The 20,252-nt window shown below is 42.1% G+C and overlaps 1 protein-coding gene across 1 annotated transcript in view; it reads right to left on the reverse strand.

Annotated features, from left to right (window-relative positions):
- Window positions 1-563: 563 nt before the first annotated feature.
- Window positions 564-20,252, reverse strand: part of dnah6 (dynein, axonemal, heavy chain 6) — a 300,004-nt gene continuing 280,315 nt past the window's right edge. The window contains exons 73-77 of the mRNA XM_080188484.1: window positions 17,068-17,253; window positions 15,146-15,218; window positions 7,960-8,111; window positions 5,279-5,501; window positions 564-960 (exon numbers count right to left, since the gene is read on the reverse strand). Coding sequence (XP_080044610.1) covers window positions 857-960; window positions 5,279-5,501; window positions 7,960-8,111; window positions 15,146-15,218; window positions 17,068-17,253 — 738 coding nt within the window. The 3' untranslated portion in view covers window positions 564-856. The remainder of the gene's footprint in view (window positions 961-5,278; window positions 5,502-7,959; window positions 8,112-15,145; window positions 15,219-17,067; window positions 17,254-20,252) is intronic.

Genomic DNA, 20,252 nt, shown 5'->3' on the forward strand with positions numbered 1-20,252 from the left:
CCTTTTGTAGTTTCTTGCAGTTCTGGGCAGAACAGAAGCCGTACCAAGAACAACAGAAAGATGAGTAAAAATCTGAGGGATTCTCGACCGAAGCAACTGGCTTTAAGAAATTTGAGGACAAACTGTCCTTGCAACTAGCAGTGACAAAATTTGTGTTCGGTAGCTTGCAATGTGGTGGAAACCTCAACAGCAATCCAACAACTCTGCAGCAGGCATATATCTTAAGGCAATTCGTAACACAATAGCCTAATTAGTGAGCCTTTCAAATTATAGTGAATGATGTACGTGGGATCCACTTTAATTCAGGCTGTAATTCATGAAATGGATAATATTGGGAGGAAAGGATGGCATAAATATCTCATACTGATTTTTTTTTGACAGAATTATAGTTAATTCTAAATGCAATTTTACATTTTAAAAAATTCCTATTTAAAATAAACCATTTTCAGCAAAATTGATTATTTCATCTATTTATTTAAATGTCATTAATAAGGTGCAATTACATTATTTTACCTAAAATTTTTAAGCAAAGAAAAATGTACTTAAAGAAATGTTACTAATACTCAGGTAGCAAATTAAAAGTTTAAATAATTGAATGACTATTCAGGAATAAAGATGTAATGGTATATATTTTTAAAAAATCAGTCATATATGAAGATTTGAATAGATGCATTTGGAGCAAGAGAATAGAAGTAAAATGGGAGCTAAAATGTGTGCAAAAGCTTATCCAAAAATCATGGTGCAGTTCAAAAGGAGAGTCCAGTTCTTCAGCTCCTTACTCTGCCATTTTTCAGACTTATTTACATGGAAATGAATGCTTAAATAAATGGTCTAGCCCGCACAGATCTGCCAAGATTTACTCATTCAGCTGGCAAAGCAGAGCTGCTCCTTTAGAAATCCAATAATCGCTGTCATGCTTTGATGGCAACAGTACCGTCACGACAAAATTTGTAGAATGGCCTGCAATCACACAAACAGAAATACTTGCTTTGTTACATTGACTCGCAATCAGCCAAACCTTGCGCCAGCCCGGGACGTGGAAAATATTGTCGTTCCTGCCACTGATTTAAGAACGTAATCTAATCCGACGGTCAGGTATTGCCAACCACAAGAGTTGAAAAACACTTACGAATTGTCAGCTGCAATTAGGTTACATTCTTGAAAGCGCTTATGAAGAGAAGCATGAAAAATTGGGAACACAAAACGAAATACTGCAAACGTTGGAAATCTTGAAACAAAAATGTTTGGCTAATGTTCCAGTTTGATGACCTTTCAGTAAAGCTGGTAGCTGTTATGGATGAGCATTTTATAAGGAGGACCAGAGCCGGGTGGAGAAGTAAGTAGGAGAAAAAAAATGAATGCATTGTGACTGAGTGGAGAAGAGGAGATGATTACATGGTACAAAAGAGGAAGGCAAAACTGAGAGGCATTAGAGAAAAGAAAAAGAGAATGTATCTGAGGAGCAGAGTTATCCTTTTTAAGTTTATTTATTGTCACAAGTAGGCTTACATTAGCATTGCAATGAAATTACTGTGAAAATCCCCGAGTCGCCACAATTTGACATCTGCTCAGGTACACTGAAGGAGAATTTAGCACCTAGCCAGCATATCTTTTGAACTACGGGAGGAAACCCATGCAGACATGGGGAGAATGTGCAATCCCCACACAGACAGCAACCCAAGCCAGGAACTGAACCCAAATTTCTGGTGCTAAGAAGCAGCAGTGCAAACCACTGTGCAACCGTGCTGTCCACAGAATTAATGTCAGGAGTGTGATTTGAACACATGCCTCCCAAAATGACTGTGACCTGAACACAGGTCACAAGGCCACCTTGACACATTAATTCTCAAATATGGGATGGGGCAAGAATGTAAAGATCCTTAAATGCATGGAACCACAGTCCTAAGATTAAACCAGCCTCTAATTCTTTTTAGCACTCATTGGTACCTGATGGTTAACCATGATGGAATTTTCAGCTTATCTACAGAGGGCAAGTGGAAATCCATGCCACAGCAGCCACATCATCGAAAGCAGTTCATGCAGCCAGAAGATCTCATGGTCCACTAGGGAATCAATTGTTCAACTGCCACCTCTGTGCCAACCCCCCCACCTCTCCCAACCATATCCTGAATGAACTTCAAAGATGAGGTGAGAGTGACTGCCCTTGATATCAAAGCAGCACTTGACCAAATGTGACATAAGCAGCCTTAGCAAAACTGGAGTCTATGGGAATATGGGAATCAGGGAGAAAAGTCTAAGATGGTTGGACAAGGGAAGATGATTATGATTTTTTGAGATCATCTCAGTCCAGGACATCAGCACAGAGTTCCTCAGGGTAGTGTCTTAGGCCCAACATCTTCAGCTGCTTCATTAATGGACTCTCTCTCTCATAAGGTCAGAATTGTTTTTATACTGATGATTGTTCAATACTCATGATTCCTCAGATATTGAAGAAATCATGCCCAAATGCAGCAGGCCTTGGACAATAACCAGGCTTGGGCTGGCAACTGGCAAGTAACATTGGACAGACAAGTGCCAAGAAATGACCATTTCCAACAAGAGAAAATCTAATCACCACCCCTTGACATTCAATGGCATTACCATTGCTGAACTCCCCCATTAGCAACATCCTGGAGGTTATCATTGACCTTTCTAACAGCAAGTCCTGACACACTCTGTGAATGGCATGTTCATTGCCATCAGAGGATTGGATGGTTAACTCTGCCCTGGAATGAAGAATGAAATGGGAAGACAATTGCTGGGATTAACATAGACGGTGGCTTGTCAGGGGGAAAAAAAACTAGGGATTTGTAGAATAAAGGGTCAGGAAAGCTGAGGTCAATAATTCAAGGAGTAGTGAAGCACTCCACACAGATGGTGGGCTCAAACCAGTCACACAATACTTCGTGGTCATTTGATTGATTGTTCTTTGCTACTTACCAATTTGGGACTAGCAATTTAGCAAAAATAAGATGTGTTTGTTCAAACTCTGATATTTTATTAGTTTCATACTGACAGCTTTATTCTAGCTGCTGTCTTCATTTTGAGTCAAGCATCTCCCACCCCTTTAACTGTGATCCATTGCTGTTTAGTTCAAATTTCACCTTCATAAGTCATGTGCGAGTTTGAAAGAGAAATTAAACAGACATACGGGGCCAGATTCCCAGATCAGGTTGGCAACTCAAAACCTGGATGGCTCCTGAGTCCCGACATCCATGATGCAACTGTGTTGTGCTCTGAGCTCTGGGTGAAATTTTTCAAAAATGTGTCAGACTCTGGCTGAAAACTGGCATGTTTCTATCTGGAAACACAGCCAGGCTTTCTCACCAGACCTTCTGGCACTTTGTCAAAAAAAAATAGTCAAGGGGCTTGGTTTGTGCCATCCTTCTGATGGGGTGGGGCATGATAGTGACGGCAAGGCCAGCTCCAGAGAGACTGGGGCAACATCTGGGGCACTCCTCCCTCCCCTCCAACACATACACCACAATCATCAGCATGGCAACCCTGCTCTAATTTTGTTCACATAGTGCCACTTCTAACAACATTGCACAGAACTACCTCAATTCACTGGGGTAAGGCAATGCTGCCAGCTACCATATGTGCAGTACCTGCGACATTTCTTGTTGGTATCACAATTTCTCCCCCTTGATGTGTACTTCCCATTGTGCTAATTTGAGTACACTACCTGTTGTTGATAAGGTTCCTGCTTGGGCTGATGTTTTTGTAAAGCGGTGCCTGGTTCAGCGATGGACTTGGTTCATAATTCCGTGAAGCACCTCCCACCTCTCAGTCTCTGTGCCCGCATCCCATTCACAGTCTCACTTCATCCAATTGTAGGCACATAACCAACCCATGAGCCAAAATCACCTCCCCCTCTTCCTCCTCAACACAATAGGGGAATATCCCCCCACCTCCCCAAAGCAGCTACCCAGAGGGATTGGGCATTGTAACCTGTGGGCAATGCCAACCTGTGTGGTCATCCTGACTGGTTTTTTTAAATATGGTAGTGATTCCTGCTGGCGTGAACTATGGCATTAAGCTGTATTACGATATTTAATTTAATTTAAATTCATGGAAATCAGGTTTGTCTCCTTTCCAGGCATGAACCTATGCAGCCGATGGGAGGGAGGATCTCAAATGAGATCTTGCCAGTACAAAACCCTCTTGCAAGATTTATTGGCCATAGCAGGATTTGTGCCCACGATGAGCAGGCCCACAGAATTACATCCTGTTTTTGAATGTAAATGCTCTAATTGGGCAGGAGTTGAGTTGGCATCCAATTGGAGCACGAAATGTGTCCAAGGGGCAGAAGCCACTTGCCTGGCACCAGCAGTAAAGACAGGCAGCAGCCACATTGAGGGGCTTTATTGAGGGAAGCAAAGACCAGCAGAACATGAGGGGGGTAAAAATGCCCATGAACTCAATGTTAAAAGTACAGTGACTAACCTGGTGCCAACGAAGCTTCAATTCCCCACAAATGAAATTAAATATTTTGATGGCCATGGAATGAACCCAGTGGCTGTGCACTAAGCTATATGTTCAGATTCAGGGAGAAAAACCCTTTAAAAATTGCAATCCTGATCATGCTGGTCTCTATCAAGCTCCTAAATGATGGAGAGCATGTTTCCCTTTCCCCCGCCAAAACCAGCCCTTTAAAAATTTCATTAGGTCCCAGAGGCATCAACAATGGCACGGTGATTGGCGCTGCTGCCTCACAGTGCCAGGGACTTGGGTTCAATTCCGGCCTCAGGTCACTGTCTCTGTGGAGTCTGCATGTTCTCCCAGTGTCTGCGTGGGTTTCCTCCGAGTGCTCTGGTTTCCTTCCACATTCCAAAGATGTGCGGGTTAGGTTGGTTGGACATGCTAAATTGCCACTTAGTAGCTCAGGATGTTTGGGTTAGATGGATTAGCTATGGGAAATGTGTGAGGATATGGAATCTGGCTAAGATGCTCAGTCAGAGAGCTGGTGAAGATCCGAAGACCCAAATGGCCTCTTCTACACTGTAGAGATTCTATGATTCTACTCTATGATTTTCTAAACACGACATGGCCTCTTAGATTGTGATTTTGAAATCACTGTCAGACAACCAGTACACAGGGAGATAATTTTGTTCACATAGTGCCACTTCTAACAACATTGCACAGAACTACCTCAATCCACTGGGGTGAGGCAATGCTGCTAGCTACCATATGTGCAGTACCTGTGACATTTCTTGTTGGTATCACAATTTCTCCCCCTTGATGTGTACTTCCCATTGTGCTAATTTGAGTACACTACCTGTTGTTGATAAGGTTCCTGCTCGGGCCGATGTTTTGTAAAGCGGTGCCTGGTACAGCGATGGACTTGGTTCATAATTCCGTGAAGGCTCAAAGTGCACAACCGGTAAAACAGAATGCATGACCTTGGGAAAGGCATCTTCGAGCACCATGTCTTTATCATCCCAGCGACAAGCATCCATAAACATTCCATGTACTAGGACACCATCTTTAGGGGAAGTTAACTTGTGGAAAGAGTAAAGAGAAATGCACAATGAATAGAAGATTAACAAGAAGATATTGTGAAATCAGAAAAAAATATTCTGGATGCAGTTATGATTCTTTGTTACAAAATAGGATTTTTTTCATCAAATTATACATTTTTTAATTTTATGCATTATATTTATAAATATGGAGCAAATGCCCCGAGCCTTTTTTGCATCATGGGCTTTTCTCCAATGAATAAATCTCCATAGTTGCTTTGCAAAGAAATATTGAATGAGTTTTACAATATTATTATTGTACAATGTCATTATTGTACAGTGTCTCGTAAGCGCTTTTACGATGCCTGTGTGTGTAGAGAAGTAATGTCATCAATGTGTCAATAATAAAGCTACAAGTTTAATCTCCTACTGTTAATTTTGAAAAAGTAAATGCAAAATGAAAATGTAACAAGTTCAATTTTTAGAAAACTTTCCACCAACAGATTCTGCTGCAAGATGACAGACAAGGCTACACTTCCCAAACACCCATGAACTGCATGGCTGATTTATATTCTGGTGACTTCAGTTGAGAGAAGAACGTTGAGCCACTATGGAATCATAATGCCCACCCACACTAGCCAGCTAAGAGCATTCAAGGATAGTATATCTAACAATGCAGCACATCATTAGCATTGTATTGGAAAGAGAGCTAAAGTCATGCGGTCATGTCCTGCTGTAGGCTTCAATTGTGGAATTTCTCCAGAAACTGACCTTCTGTGGGGCCTGGGTAAGATCCTCTGTCAGAGAGTCGGTGCTGACTTGATGGATTGAATGGCCTCCTCTGTGCTTAGGGATTCTATGATTTGTATGTTCTGGTACAGGTTCAAGTTTTCACACATAGGTTTTTGATTAAAATTAATTAAAATTAGCCCCTATATAACGAATTTTGATTTTTTTTGAGTCTGCTATTAGACACTTGCTTTTGGAAATAGAGAAGAAGGTGTTGCAGAAACTGGTCAGGCGTAATGAATGTGTTGCATATGGGGATGATCCACAAACTGCAGAGTGGAGAGCCAAATTGTGAACCAAGGCATTGTGAAGCAGAAGGCAGAGTAGGGAGGGGGAAGAACAGAATAAAAGGGTTGCAATCATGACTGCACTCATTGGAGTTTAGAAGGTTGAGGGGAGATCTTTTGGACATATAAGATAATGAAGGGGCTAGACAGGGTAGAAGCAGTGAGGTTATTTTCACTTACAATGGAAACAAGAACTAGGGGGCATAGCCTCAAAATACAGTGGGGGGGGGGGGAGTCAATTTAGAACAGAGTTGAAGAGGAACTTCTTCTCCCAGAGGGTAGTGAGTCTTTGGAATTCCCTGCCTAATGAAGCAGTAGAGGCTACTTCATTAAATGTATTTAAGTCACAGATAGATTTCTAATCAATAAGGAAATTAAGGGTTATGGGGAGCGGGTGGGTAAGTGGAACTGAACCCACTATCATATCAGTCATGATCTTACTGAATGGCAGAGCAGGCTCAAAAGGACTAGATGGCCTACTCCTGCTCCTATTTCTTACGTTCTTATGACTGTGACAATAATTAGTGGGATATATAGCACTGTCTTAAGTCACAACCAAGGGTCCGGAGAGTGTGTTGCCTATGTGGTGCAAAGATAAAACATATCACAGGGCCAAGGATCTGGGTTTAATTCCAGCCTCGGGTTACTTTGCAAACTCCGCACATTCTCCCCGTGTCTGCGTGGGTTTCCACTAGGTGCTCCAGTTTCCTCCCACAGTCCAAAGTGAGGAGTAGGTGGAATTGCTATAATAAAATTGACCTTAGTGTCCTGGAATATGTAGGTTAGCTGGATTAGCTGTGGGAAATATGCGGGGTTACAGGGATAGGGTGAGGGAAGATTTCCCCCTGTAGTAAGGTATTCTGTAAGACAATTGATGCAGACTCGATGGGCCAAATGTCCTCCTTCTGCACTGTCAGGATTCTATGATCTATGATCATCTCAGAAACTAATTTGCCATAATCCCATACCTAACAAAACCTACACCTAATTCTGACATTGGCAAAATGTAGCCATCAGGAGTCTTGTTAATTCTACATTTTTGGTGATATTCGTTATTGTAATTGAATAGAATTTTAAAAATATTCTTTGTTGCTGATCCAACCAATTCCATATAACTCAAAGTGAGAAAATGCTGGAAAATCTCAGCAGATGTCCCTTTGTCAAAGCTTTGACAAAGGGTCGAGTGGACTCGAAATGTCAGCTCTTTTCTATCCTTACAGATGCTGACAGACCTGATGAGATTTTCCAGCATTTTCTCTTTTGGTTTTAAATTCTAGCAACCGCAGTAATTTGCTTTTATCCATATAATTCTAGCTGCCAACACGAGATTGAGCAGCAATATTAAATCGGTAATCAGAAGGATCTGCAGTCAATTATTCGACAGAGTGAATCATGCAACTCTTTGACTGAAAAGATGAAATTACCAATTCATCCATTGGAAGCACGTCCCCATACTTTAAGTTTTTGACAGCTTCTGCTACTTCTGTCGCATTCCGATACACAGGAACAACATTATAGCGAAAGTTAAGTTCATCAATTGGTAGGTTGTATTTCCTGGCATGATTTTGGAGTGTGCCTGAAAGATAGAATGAAAGAACCTGTAACATTGGCAGACCTTCCACTTCTTAAAACCAGCCCACAGCTCCTCAAGGGCAGTTTTCATCTGCGGTGAGTGAATAAAGCATTTATGAGACTTGAGGCAGGGTGACAATTGCCAAGACATTTCACTTTTCCAATAAATTTCCCACCATTTACAGCAGGCTCATTCATGTAAGAGTAATTTTCACATCATACGCAATGGCCTAGTGGCATTATTGCTAGACTATTAATCCAGAAACTCAGCTAACGTTTTGGGGACCCGGGTTCGAATCCCGCCACAGCAGATGGTGGAATTTGAATTAAATTTTTTTTAAAAAATCACTGAAATTAATATTCTACCAATGGCCATGAAACCGTTATTGGCTGTCAGACAAAGCTATCAGGTTCACTAATGTCCTTCAGTGAAGGATATCTGCCGCCCTTACCTGGTCTGGCCTGTATGTAACACCAGAGCCACAGCAACGTGGTTGGCTCTCAACCACCGATGGGCAACTAGGGATGGGCAATAAATGCTGGCCAACAATTTGATTTGATTTATCACATGTATTAGTATTGTTTCTTGCATGCTATGCAAACAAAGCATACCATTCATAGAGAAGGAAAGGAGAGAGTGCAGAATGTAGTGTTACAGAAATTTCTAGAATGTAGAGAAAGATCAGCTTAATACGAGATCGGTCCATTCAAAAGTCTGATGGCAGTAGGGAAGTACATGCCAAATTTCCTTAGCCTTCTGAGAAACCATAGCATGGAAGGACAAGAACAGGTTGTTGGTGACCTGGACACCTGGAAACATGAAGCTCGCGAACATTTCCACTTCATCCCCACTGATGTAGACAGGGGCATGTCCTCCACTATGCTTCCTGAAGTCGATGACTATCTCCTTTGTTTTATTGAGGGAGACATTATTGTCATTGTCTCTTCCCTGTGCTCCGCCTCATCATTATTTGAGATCTGACCCCAATAGTGGTGTCATCAAACTTGAAAATCAAATTGGAAGGGAATTTGGCCACACAATCATACGTGTGTAAGGAGAATAGTAAAGAGCTGAGAACACAGTCTTGTGGGGCACCAGTATTGAGGATGATCGTAGAGGAGGTATTGTTATCAGCCATGATCTTATTGAATGGCGGAGCAGGCTCAAAGGGCTAGATGGCCTACTCCTGCTCCTATTTCTTATGTTCTTATGTCCTTGTCTATCCTTACTGATTGTAGTCTGTGGGTTACAATCACAGAGGGAGAAGTTGTGCCCTAGACCAAGGAGTTTGGAGATGAGTTTTGTAGGAACAATGCTGTTGAAAGTTAAGCTATAGTCAATAAAAAGGAGTATGATATAGGTATCTTTGTTGTCTAGGTGTTCCAGGGTTGAGAGTGGGGCCAGGGAGATGGCCTCTGCTATGCTGGTAGACGAACTGTAGTAGATCCAGGCAATCCAAGAGGCTGGAATTGATTCATGCCATGACTAACATTTCAAAGTACTTCATAATGATATATGCCAGAGCCATCAGATTATATTCATTAAGGCACAATGCCTGGCTTTTCTTTGACACCAGGATGATGGTTGTCTTCTTGAAGCAGATTGGTGTAAAGAGAGTTTAAAGATGTTCGTGTATACCCCCACCAGCTGGTCCTCGCACGATCTGAGTGCTCATCTGGGTGCCTATTCAGGCCAATAGCTTTCCATGGGTTGACTTTCAAGAAGGCTGCTCTGATGTCTGCGATGGTGACCTCAGATACAGGCTCGTCCAAGGTTTCCAGGGTGGAGTGCGTGTACTCTTGCTGACCTCTTGCTCAAACGGACATAGAATGCATTGAGCTCATCGGGAAGAGGTACATTGGTGTTGGGAATTTTACATGCATTCATCTTGTTATGTCGTGCAGACCTTGCCATAGGCGTTGGGAGTCTGCGTGGATAGCCTGGGACTCTAGATTGGTTCAGTATTGTCTTTTGGCATATCTGATGGATCTCCATAGATCATATCTCATTTTCTTGGATAGGGCAGGGTCACCCGACTTGAAAACCTCAGACGTGGACTTTAGCAAGCAGCGGATATCCCTGTTAATCCATGGTTTCAGGTTGGGAAACACACCAATTTGCTTCTTTGGCACACAGTCTTCTACACAGTTACTGATGAAATCAGTTAATGTAGTGGTGTACTCATTCAGGTTGGCAACTGAGTTTTTAAATATTGACCAATCTACTGACTTGAGGCAGTCCCATAAAAGATCATCTGATTCCTCAGACCAACATTGCATGACTTTCTTTAACGGATTCTCTTGCTTCAGTTTTTGCTTATAAACCGGAATCAGGAGCACAGCTTTGTGGTCTGATTTGTCATAGTGTGGGTGGGCGATAGACTGGTAGGCATGTTTGATGTTTGTGTAGCAGTGGTCTAAGATGGTTTGGGCCTCTGATGGAACAGGAGACGTGTCGGTGGTATCTTGGTAGGACACTCTTGAGCTTGGCCTGATTGAAGTCCCCGGCCACAACAAACAAGGCCTCGAGGCTCTGCTCGTGGTGGTGTATATTTCATCCAGCGTAGTCTTCATGCCCACATGGGATGTAAACTGCTGTCAGGATAACAGAGATGAACTTTCGTGGAATGTAGTAAGGGTGGCATTTTAGCATCAGGTGCTCTAGGCTGGGGAGCAGAAACTCACCAGTATTGCTATGTCTAGGCACCATGAAGTGCTGATTAGAAGGAAATCCCCGCCTCCCCAAGCCTTGCCTGATGACGCCATATGGCCCATTTGGTGGATTGAGAAGCCCTCTGGTTGTAGGGCATTGTCCGGTGAAGCAGGAGTGAGACACGTCTCTGTGAAATGGAGTACACAACAGTCTCTCAGTTCCCTTTGAAAAGTGAGTCTGGCTCTAAGTTCATCTAGCTTGTTTCCCAGACATTGGACATTATCCCATGAGTGAATATTAAAAAAAAGGCTGAAGGTTTTTTTTTCACTCTCTCTCTTTCCCTGTAGCTAGTTACTCGAGGAATATGGTTTTCCTTCAAACATGTCATTTTCCCTTTCTTTTATCTGGACATATCTAGTCAATGGAAATTTCATACGAATGTTTGATCCACTCCCACTGAAGAGGCTAAAAGTCTGGAAACAGTGGGCAGGTTGTTACATAGAGAAAGAGAACTATTATGCTGCCCATAAAGATACATCAAGGAAGTCCATTTATCCAATATTTCTTTCCTCATCAAACAAAAGCTGATGAATACTGAAGGAACAGAAATTAGAACAACTCTTATAGGAAAAAAGTTGTAGCTTTTACAGTGTCAATGACTGGTAGTGTAGAATCAACAGGAAATTGGGATTTAGATCAGAATGCAATATTCCGCAGTACATGAAATTGAATTTAATGAAATCTTAATGAGATGAACACTGCTGTGTACCCCAGCCACTACTTCTCCAAGTAAACAAAACACTTAAAATGCTATTGCTAGCAGCTCTGAAATTGACATTAATGTCATTACTGTTGGGCTGAATAACAAAAAACATTTTAGATGTGGATGTGTGTAACAGGCCAGTAATGAAGAGGTATTGGTGTAATAGCATTGTCACTGGACTGGTAATTCAGAAACCCAAGGTAAGGAACAGGGGGTCCAGATGGCAGATGGTGAAATTTGAATTCAATAAAAAAAAATCTGGAATTAAAGAAGGCTAATGATGACGTAGAACATAGAAAAACTACAGCATAAACAGACCCTTCAGCCCACAAGTTGCGCTGAACATGTCCCTACCTACTAGGCTTACCTATAACTCTCTAAGTCCCATGTACTTCTCCAAAAGTCTCTTAAAGACCCTATCGAATCCACCTCCACCACCACTGCTGGCAGTCGATTCCATGCACCCATCACCCTCTGAGTGAAAAACTTATCCCTGAGATCTCCTCTGTACCTACTCCCCAGCACCCTAAACCTAAACTAAAATCCTCTTGTGGCAGCCATTTCAGCCCTGGGAAAAAGCCTCTGAGAATTCACTCGATCAATACCTCTCAATGTCTTATACACCTCTATCAGGTCACCTCTCATCCTTCGTATCTCTAAGGAGAAAAGACTGAGCTCTCTCAACCTATCCTCATAAGGCATGCCACCTAATCCAGGCAACATCCTCCTCTGCACCCTTTCTATGGCTTCCACTTCCTTCCTGTAGCAAGGCGACCATGAAACCATTGTTGGAAAAACCTATTTCATTCATTAGATCTGCTGACATTGTGTGGCTTATGTATGACTCATGACTCCAGATCCACAGTAATGTAGCTGGCTCTAAAATGGCCTAGCAACACACAAAGTTGTATGAAACCACTAAAATGTCAATAACAAGGAATGAAGACAGCACTGTGGATATATTCGGTCTTCACAAAGACAATGCAATGTCAGTCCTACGGACCTATCTCCTACAGACACATCTGTGACAGGTTTATTGGTGACAACCAATTCAAATTGTTTAATGTTATGTCTCTTACCACCTGCTGGAAATCCAGTCTGACAGCTATGCCTTTGGGTCCTGATCAGAGTTGATATTATCACCTCTTGGTGATGGACATCCATCCTGTACCCTTGTTATCCTCAGTGCTGGGCAGAATGGTGGCACTGTGGTCAGCACTGCTGCCTCACCATGCTACAGATATAGATTCAATTCTGGCCTTCGGTCATTGTCTGCGGGGAGTTTGCACATTCTCCCCGTGTCTGCATGGGTTTCCTCCGAACGCCCCAGTTTCCTCCTACAGTCCAAAGATGTGCAGGCTAGATTGGTGAGCCACGCTAAATTGCAGTTTAGTGTCAAGGAAATTAGCAGGGTAAATACATGGGATTAAAGGAATAGGGTCTGGGTGGAATTGTTGTCGGTGCAGGATCGATGGGTCAAATGGCCTCCTTCTGTACTGTAGGGATTCTGTGATTCTATGCTTCCTCCGAGTGTGTTTGACATGGTGCAATACAGGTTCAATTGTGAGGGAGGACAGTAAGCAGCAATTAGCCTGCATTTTCCTTTCCCATCTTTGATCTGAAGCTACGTAGCAGTTCTCCAAAGCTTCTTCCACAGCACTTCCCAAACCTGTGACTTCCATCACGTGGCTGGACATGGGCAGCGGATGCTTGTGGCTCTTCACCTCCAGGTTACAGGTTATTTAGACTTGAATGGATGTGTCCATTGTACTTGGATCAAAAACCTGGAACTCCCTACCCAATAGCATTGTGGAATCATCAACAACACATGGACTACAATGATGCGAGAATGCAATTCACCATTACCTTTTCTGGGGATGAGCAATAAACAAAGGCCTTGCCAGCAACACCCACATCCAAGAATGAATTTTTAAAAAGGCAGACTAAAATCAATACAGTGAACTAGCAATAGTTTCTAGCAGCTTGGAAAATGCATTAGTTAGTTTGTGTTGTGTCAGTCCATATGATGAAGGCTTTTTGAAACATATAGACCTCTGAAGGCATTACTTAATAAACACTAAGGAGCAGAGATACCAGCTTCAATGACCAGCTTGAGCTCAAGTCCCCAGACAAAAATATCAGCTCACTGGACTAAGACTTAATCATAGAAACGCTACAGTACAAAAAGAGGCCCTTAGGCCCATCGAGTCTGCACCAACCACAATCCCACTCAGGTCCTACCCCCACATATTTACCCACTAATCCCTCTAATCAATGCATCTCAGGACACTAAGGGGCAATTTTAGCATGGACAATCAACCTAACTTGCACATTTTTGGACTGTGGGAGGAAACCGGAGCACCTGGAGGAAACCCATGCAGACACGAGGAGAATGTGCAAACTCCATACAGATAGTGGCCCAAGCCGGGAATCGGCGCAACATCGTGGGCCGAAGGGCCTGTTCTGCGCTGTAATGTTCTATGTTCTATGAACCCAGGTCTCTGGCACTGTGATGTAGCAGTGCTAACCACTGTGCTACCATGCCGCCCTCCCTAATGGATCGATGAATAATATAAGTTGGGTAATTTTATGGGTAAATTAAGAAAAAGAATCTAAATTATATGCCTTGTGACATGACATAAATTGCATTTTTAGCCTATGTCTATTCAGCTGCCTAAAAGAAAATCTTGAGCAATTTGATTAATTGCTCTGGTACACTTTCAACCGCAGAATCACGAAGTCTAATTAATAACCGTTAAGTAGAACACTGGGTGAGGTCACAATTTAATTGCCCTTCAGGTTAGAGGTCTTCATATCTTTACTTTTATTTAAAAGCATGAGAAAGGAATGTGTAGTGCACCAGATGGAAAATGCCGGCTTCTTTGTAAATATTTTAAAAAGCATAGGGCCTATTTCTCTTTATTAGCAATGCAAATTATTACTCTGAACTTGATTATTTGATTCAACACCATTCTACAGTATTTTCTTCAAACATGCCTTTGATTGATGGTGAGACAGTGGTTAGCACTACTGCCTCACAGCTTCAAGGACCTGAGTTCTATTCCCTGTTTGGGTCACTGTCTGCGCGTAGTCTGCATGTTCTCCCTGTGTTTGCGTGGGTTTCTTCCAGGTGCTCTGGTTTCTTCCCACACTTTGAAAGACATGCTGGTCAGGTGCACTGGCCATCTAAATTCTCCCTCAGTGTACCCAAACAGTTGCCGCAGCGTGGTGGCCAGAGGATTTTCACAGTAACTTCATTGCAGTGTTAATATAAGCCTACTTGTGAAACTAATAAATAAACATTAAAAAAAAGCAAATAACAACCCAAGAGTGCTCAGTGGGTAATAAATATTGAACTGAGATCAAAGATGTGCAGGTTAGGTTGATTGGCCATGCTAAAATTACCCCTTAGTGTCCTGGAATGTGTAGGTTAGAGGGATTAGTGGGTAAATGTGCAGGGATATGGGATAGGGCCTGGATGGGATTGTGGTCGGTGCAGACTTGATGGGTCAAAGGGCCTCTTTCTGCACTATAGGGTTCTATGACTCTATGATTCTATGAGTTCAAGGCTAACAAATAGACTAATTAATATTATTTTCAAGATATTATATGTGGTGATTACCAGTCAGAAATCCCTGCGGGAAGAAGAATCCAGAAATCCAGAAAGACTTTGGTTGGCCTTGTTTAATCCAGGTCTAAAAATAAAACAAATAAAAATCAGCACTGAAAAATCATTTCTGTTCATTGTAGACAAAAGCAAAATGCTGCGGATGCTGGAATCTGAAACAAAAACAGAAAATGCCGGAAAATCTCAGCAGGTTTGACAGCATCTATGGGGAGGGAATCTTCCAGCATTTTCTGTTTTTGATTCCATACTTTATAACTTGGCAGTCTACATTAACCCACAAAACTGAACATATAAAACCACCATATTTTTTTTTAATACTACCAGTTAGTCAATTCAATTTTAAACTGCTGGATGGTTTGTTTCTTTATTTTAATAATTAAAGAAGAATGCTTTTAATGTTGCCTGGCATGTCAACAAATGAGTTAGAGGCAATTACTTATTTATATTTCTTCTTCGAGACCAACCCAGACCTGGAGGACAAGCAACTGACCTGCACTTAACTTTATGTGCAGACCAAATATTTGATCCACCTCCTTTCAGGTGACCAAGATGGAATGTCTCTAATGTTTTTCTTTCTTCCTCTTCACAGGAGTGCAATGTTTTAAACGCTATCTTTCAATGCCCTGTCAGCAGAAATATTTGGGCAACCTGATTGAGGTGTTCAGGATTATGAGGGGCATGGACAAGACGGATAGGGAGGAGCTGTTCCTCTTAGTTGAAGGGTCAGATACGATGGAACACAGGTTGAAATCGAGGGGTGGGAGGTTTGGGGGGGGATTTGAGGATAAACAGTTTTACTCAGAGGGTGGTGACAGCCTGGAATGGTGGTGGAGGCGGGATGCCTCACATCCTTTAAAAAGTATCTGGACGAGGACTTGGCACGTCATCACATTCAAGGCAGTGGGCCGAGTGCTGGCAAGTGTAAATGGATAGGCAGTGCATTTCACGTGTTGGTGCAGACTTAATGGGCTGAAGGGCCTCTTCTGCGCTGAAGTATTCTGTGATTCTGTGAGTTCTTGAGATAAGATCTTCTGCACTCACTTGTATTCGTGGCAGCTAATCCTCAGCCTGAATTATAGGGTAGGCTTTAATTATTTGATGGCTGACTGGCACAGTGGTCCACAGAATCCCTACAGTGCAGAAGGGGGCCATGCAGCCCATCAGGTCTGCACCGACTCTCCAACCCACACAGACACAGGAAGCTGGTTGCATGAGAATGCAGGGGGGGCTTTGCACATGCTACTGGCAGCACGCAGATTCTACCTTATCCTGCTGCAGCTCACTGACTCGAGCCCAGTGTCATGTCAGCAATAAAATGGTTCCAAATATGGGCTGGAGGTGGCAATAGAGAGGCTATGGAGCATGCGGCAGCAAAGCCACACAATATTTGGGGGGGGGGGGTGGTTGATCCTCCTGGCATCATACCAATTATCTTAAATGTACTGCTTTTGGTCCTTTTTTGTACAGCCAGTGAGTGCATGGCATATGTTCCATCTGGTTATCCCAAAAATGGCAATCAGGGCTCTGTACGTGCCATGGGACCAGAATTTGTATATTAAGTCATGTCCAGTACCTGAAATAACCCAAAGATAGGCCCCTTTCAAGATGGAGTCACCCAGAGCTTGCTTGAAAAAATGAATTTATGAAATGTTTCAATGACAGTGTCATGTGTTACTTGGCTATTCATAAGTAAACAGAGTCAAATATATTTTATGATAAGAAAAACTGACACAAGTGCCTAATTATAAAAAGTGGAAAAAATGTAATACATTGCTTTCGTTCCATAGGCTGAGTAAGCTCTCTGATGTTTCTCACATCAGCCACCTTATACATACAAGCAACAAATTGTGCCAGATTTTCAAAACCACAAGTGTAGCAAGTTGTTATTTCAAGATTGTTGTTCTAGTTTGTCTCACCTCAATAAACTCCGTTCTCAATATGAAGTCTTTCACCCAAGCTCCCAAGGGTTTGAGTGATGGATAAGCTGCATCAGCCCAAAGGGTTGGAACGTGGTTGTTTAGGAAGCTGGTGTACATCTTTTCCACCTCTTCGGACATTACCACAAATCCAGCAATGGCCTTATTCAGTGTAATTAAAGAACTCTGTACAGACAGGAAAATAAAAGGACAAGCATTTTTTTAAAAAAATAACTGATCATAATTATGGATTGTTTTTAACCTGATATCACCAAAAATGTAATGGCCCAAGTACTCCATTGCCTGAACCCAGGACAGGTGGAATGCATCAAATGCAAGCTCCAACTGTCCATGACAACATGCCATTCACCTGACGAAGAGGGAAACCTCGAAAGCTTGTGCGTTTACTATCAAACAAATCAGTTGGACTAAAACCTGGTGTTGTCAGACTTTTTACTGTGTTTACCCCAGTCCAACGCCAGCACATCCACATCATGACAACATGTGCCAGAGTTTGGTAGGTTGGGCATTAGCATGCCTGATATGGGGGCAGCACAGTGGTTAGCACTGCTGCCTCACAGCACCAGTGAGCTGGGTTCAATTCCTGGATCACTGTCTGTGCAGAGTTTGCACACTCCCCCCATTTCTGTTTGGGTTTCCTCCAATATTGCCTCCTACAGTCCAAAGATGTGCGGGTTCGGTGGATCAGCTATGCTAAATTGCCCCTTTGCATTCAGGGGGATTAACTAGGGTAAATGCATGGGGTTATGGGGATAGGGCCTGGGTGGGACTGTGGTCAATACGGACTTGATGGGCTGAATGGCCTCCTTCTGCACTGTAGGGATTCTATTCTACGTGCCCCCAGTACAGGCCCAGTCTCTGGCAAGTGGTTGCACCATGAATCAAAAGGCAGAATCCAGAATTCAGTTGCAAACTTTCATTAATTTTTAAATCAGCCTTGCACCATTTCTGTGCAAAATAGGGCCAGCAAACCACGAGAGGCAAGAAACCAGATGCAAATTCAATTAGTTTGCCTTTTGTTCTCTCTTACTGGTGTGGCAAGCTGGTAAGATCATGCCCAATGTTTTGAGTGAAAATATGTAAATGATTATTTCTCACAAAAGTGGTTATTTTTAGTTGTACCAAATAGCTAGACTGTGCCATGTGCTTTTTTGCTGTAAAGACTAAATCAAATTGAAGTAATCAGAAATTTGCAATTTTTATTCTTTTCCGAAAGCGCTGATTAAAAAATGATGCATAAATGTGACTTTTTTTGAGAAATTTAAATCTTTTATTGAGACCTTAACTTGAGTGATGAAAACCTTTGAAAAAAATATCATCCTGCCATAGTTACGTTCTCTTAGGGAAACAAAATAAGGGACAATTGTTCCAAACACTATTAGAATATACGGGAAATCATAAAAAAAATTGACATTGTCAAACTATGAAAGGAACAAAATTTGTCACGCAAATGATATGCTGCACTGCTTCTCAGCCTTTTGGCTAAGATCAAGTGTAGTAACGATATGCTGTGCTTGGCTGAAGTCATTAGGTTACATTTTAGCTTCATTTGAAGCAATTTTTAAAAGCAGTACCTTGGCCTTCTGGCTCAGATGCAAATAAGATCAAGCCTTGGAGGAGGAGCTATGCCTGCTCCAATCATCTTGGACCATGCAGATCAAGCCCAGAACAGGAGATGAGAGCCTTGTCTTGTCATCGGAAATATCTCAACTTGTTGAGACTCTGAATTGGACTTGATTTGATTGAATTGGAATAAAAACAAAAAAAAATGCTATGCTGCATTTTTGAGTCAAAAGAAAGCTGTTCCAATAGGACAATTTATGTTAAAATACTGTGAAACTTACTGAAGATCAAACATCAGAGCTGTCTTTAATGTTTTGTCAATGGTTTTATGCAAAACATATTATGTGACCTTAACCTCTAATTTTAATTTCTGATTGACTGATATTGCTGAAGTCATCCATGATAGCATTGGTTGAACTTGAAGCATAATAACTCTGGGCTGTGATCTGCTTTGAATGTCACTAAGGTATAAGCTTCCTGTGGAGGAGCTTCTTGGTACGTGAGCTTCAAGAATACAATCTTGTGACTGTCTCCCAGGTAAAACCCAGTTTACGAAGATAGATTTCTTCAGATGTTTCTGAGTCAGCTTGCCTGAATCTATACACGTTGCTCTGTTTGTAATCTGTGGCATAGGCACCTCCAGGAGGTGGGAGCTACCTGCCTAGTGCTAGAGGCAAGAACAGGTGACAGCTATGATAGGGCCTGCTGCTGCCTTGCTATAAAGAGGGGGCAGCTCCTCAGAAGCCCAACAATAGAAAGCCATGAAATTGTGTATGACTGGACAAAGTTGACATATCCCCCGCCTTCAGATTCAGAGAACATGACGCCCCTGTGATTTAAATATATAAAAAAAACTCTGTTGCCCCGCAGTGAACCCAACATCCATGTGCATCAGTTCATTTGGTTTCACTGAAATCGCCAGTAAATATTGCAATGCCATCCTCCCAGGCTCGTTAACATGCTCCATGAGCTCAATGAGTCATTAATTGAAGATGAGCAGGTACTTCTTCCCTTTCCACCACCAATACTTTGAAAATTGAAGACTGGCACTGAGAAATCAGGATCCAGAGACAAAGTACAGGATCACAATATTTAAATCGCACCCACACTGGATCCTGTATATAGCTGTTAAGCTTAGGAATAAACTTACTTAATTGGAAGTCCTTGATATCAGTGATATAAGGAACCTACAATACACAACAGAAATTATTTTTGATTTGCTTGCTCCTGCCATTTGAAAATCCCATCCCAGAAGTCAACCCATTGTTTTCAGTCCTGGTTAGTGCTTTTATAGAGTCAGACTCATGGGTTTATCACCAAAAAGCCTTTTGCAAAAGACTGGAAATTTGCCAAATTATGAATCAAAATATTTAAGGAGAGTAATGCTGCTTGATGCTAAATCCACTCCTACATTTGCTATGACACATTGCCTATACTACCTGTCAGCATCCTCTCCCTCACTTTAGAGGAGGCTGGCTCCATTTCAGCTATGGGGAGGTTCAGGAAACACTAACGCATTTTTAAACTGAACATGAAACTTAATGAAACATTTATAAGCTCCATTCAAACTTTCAATCAATGCCTTTTAACATTCAGATTAC

Source organism: Carcharhinus amblyrhynchos, chromosome 5 (assembly GCF_965287045.1).
Source record: "Carcharhinus amblyrhynchos chromosome 5, sCarAmb.v2.hapA, whole genome shotgun sequence".
Lineage (NCBI taxonomy): Eukaryota > Metazoa > Chordata > Chondrichthyes > Carcharhiniformes > Carcharhinidae > Carcharhinus > Carcharhinus amblyrhynchos.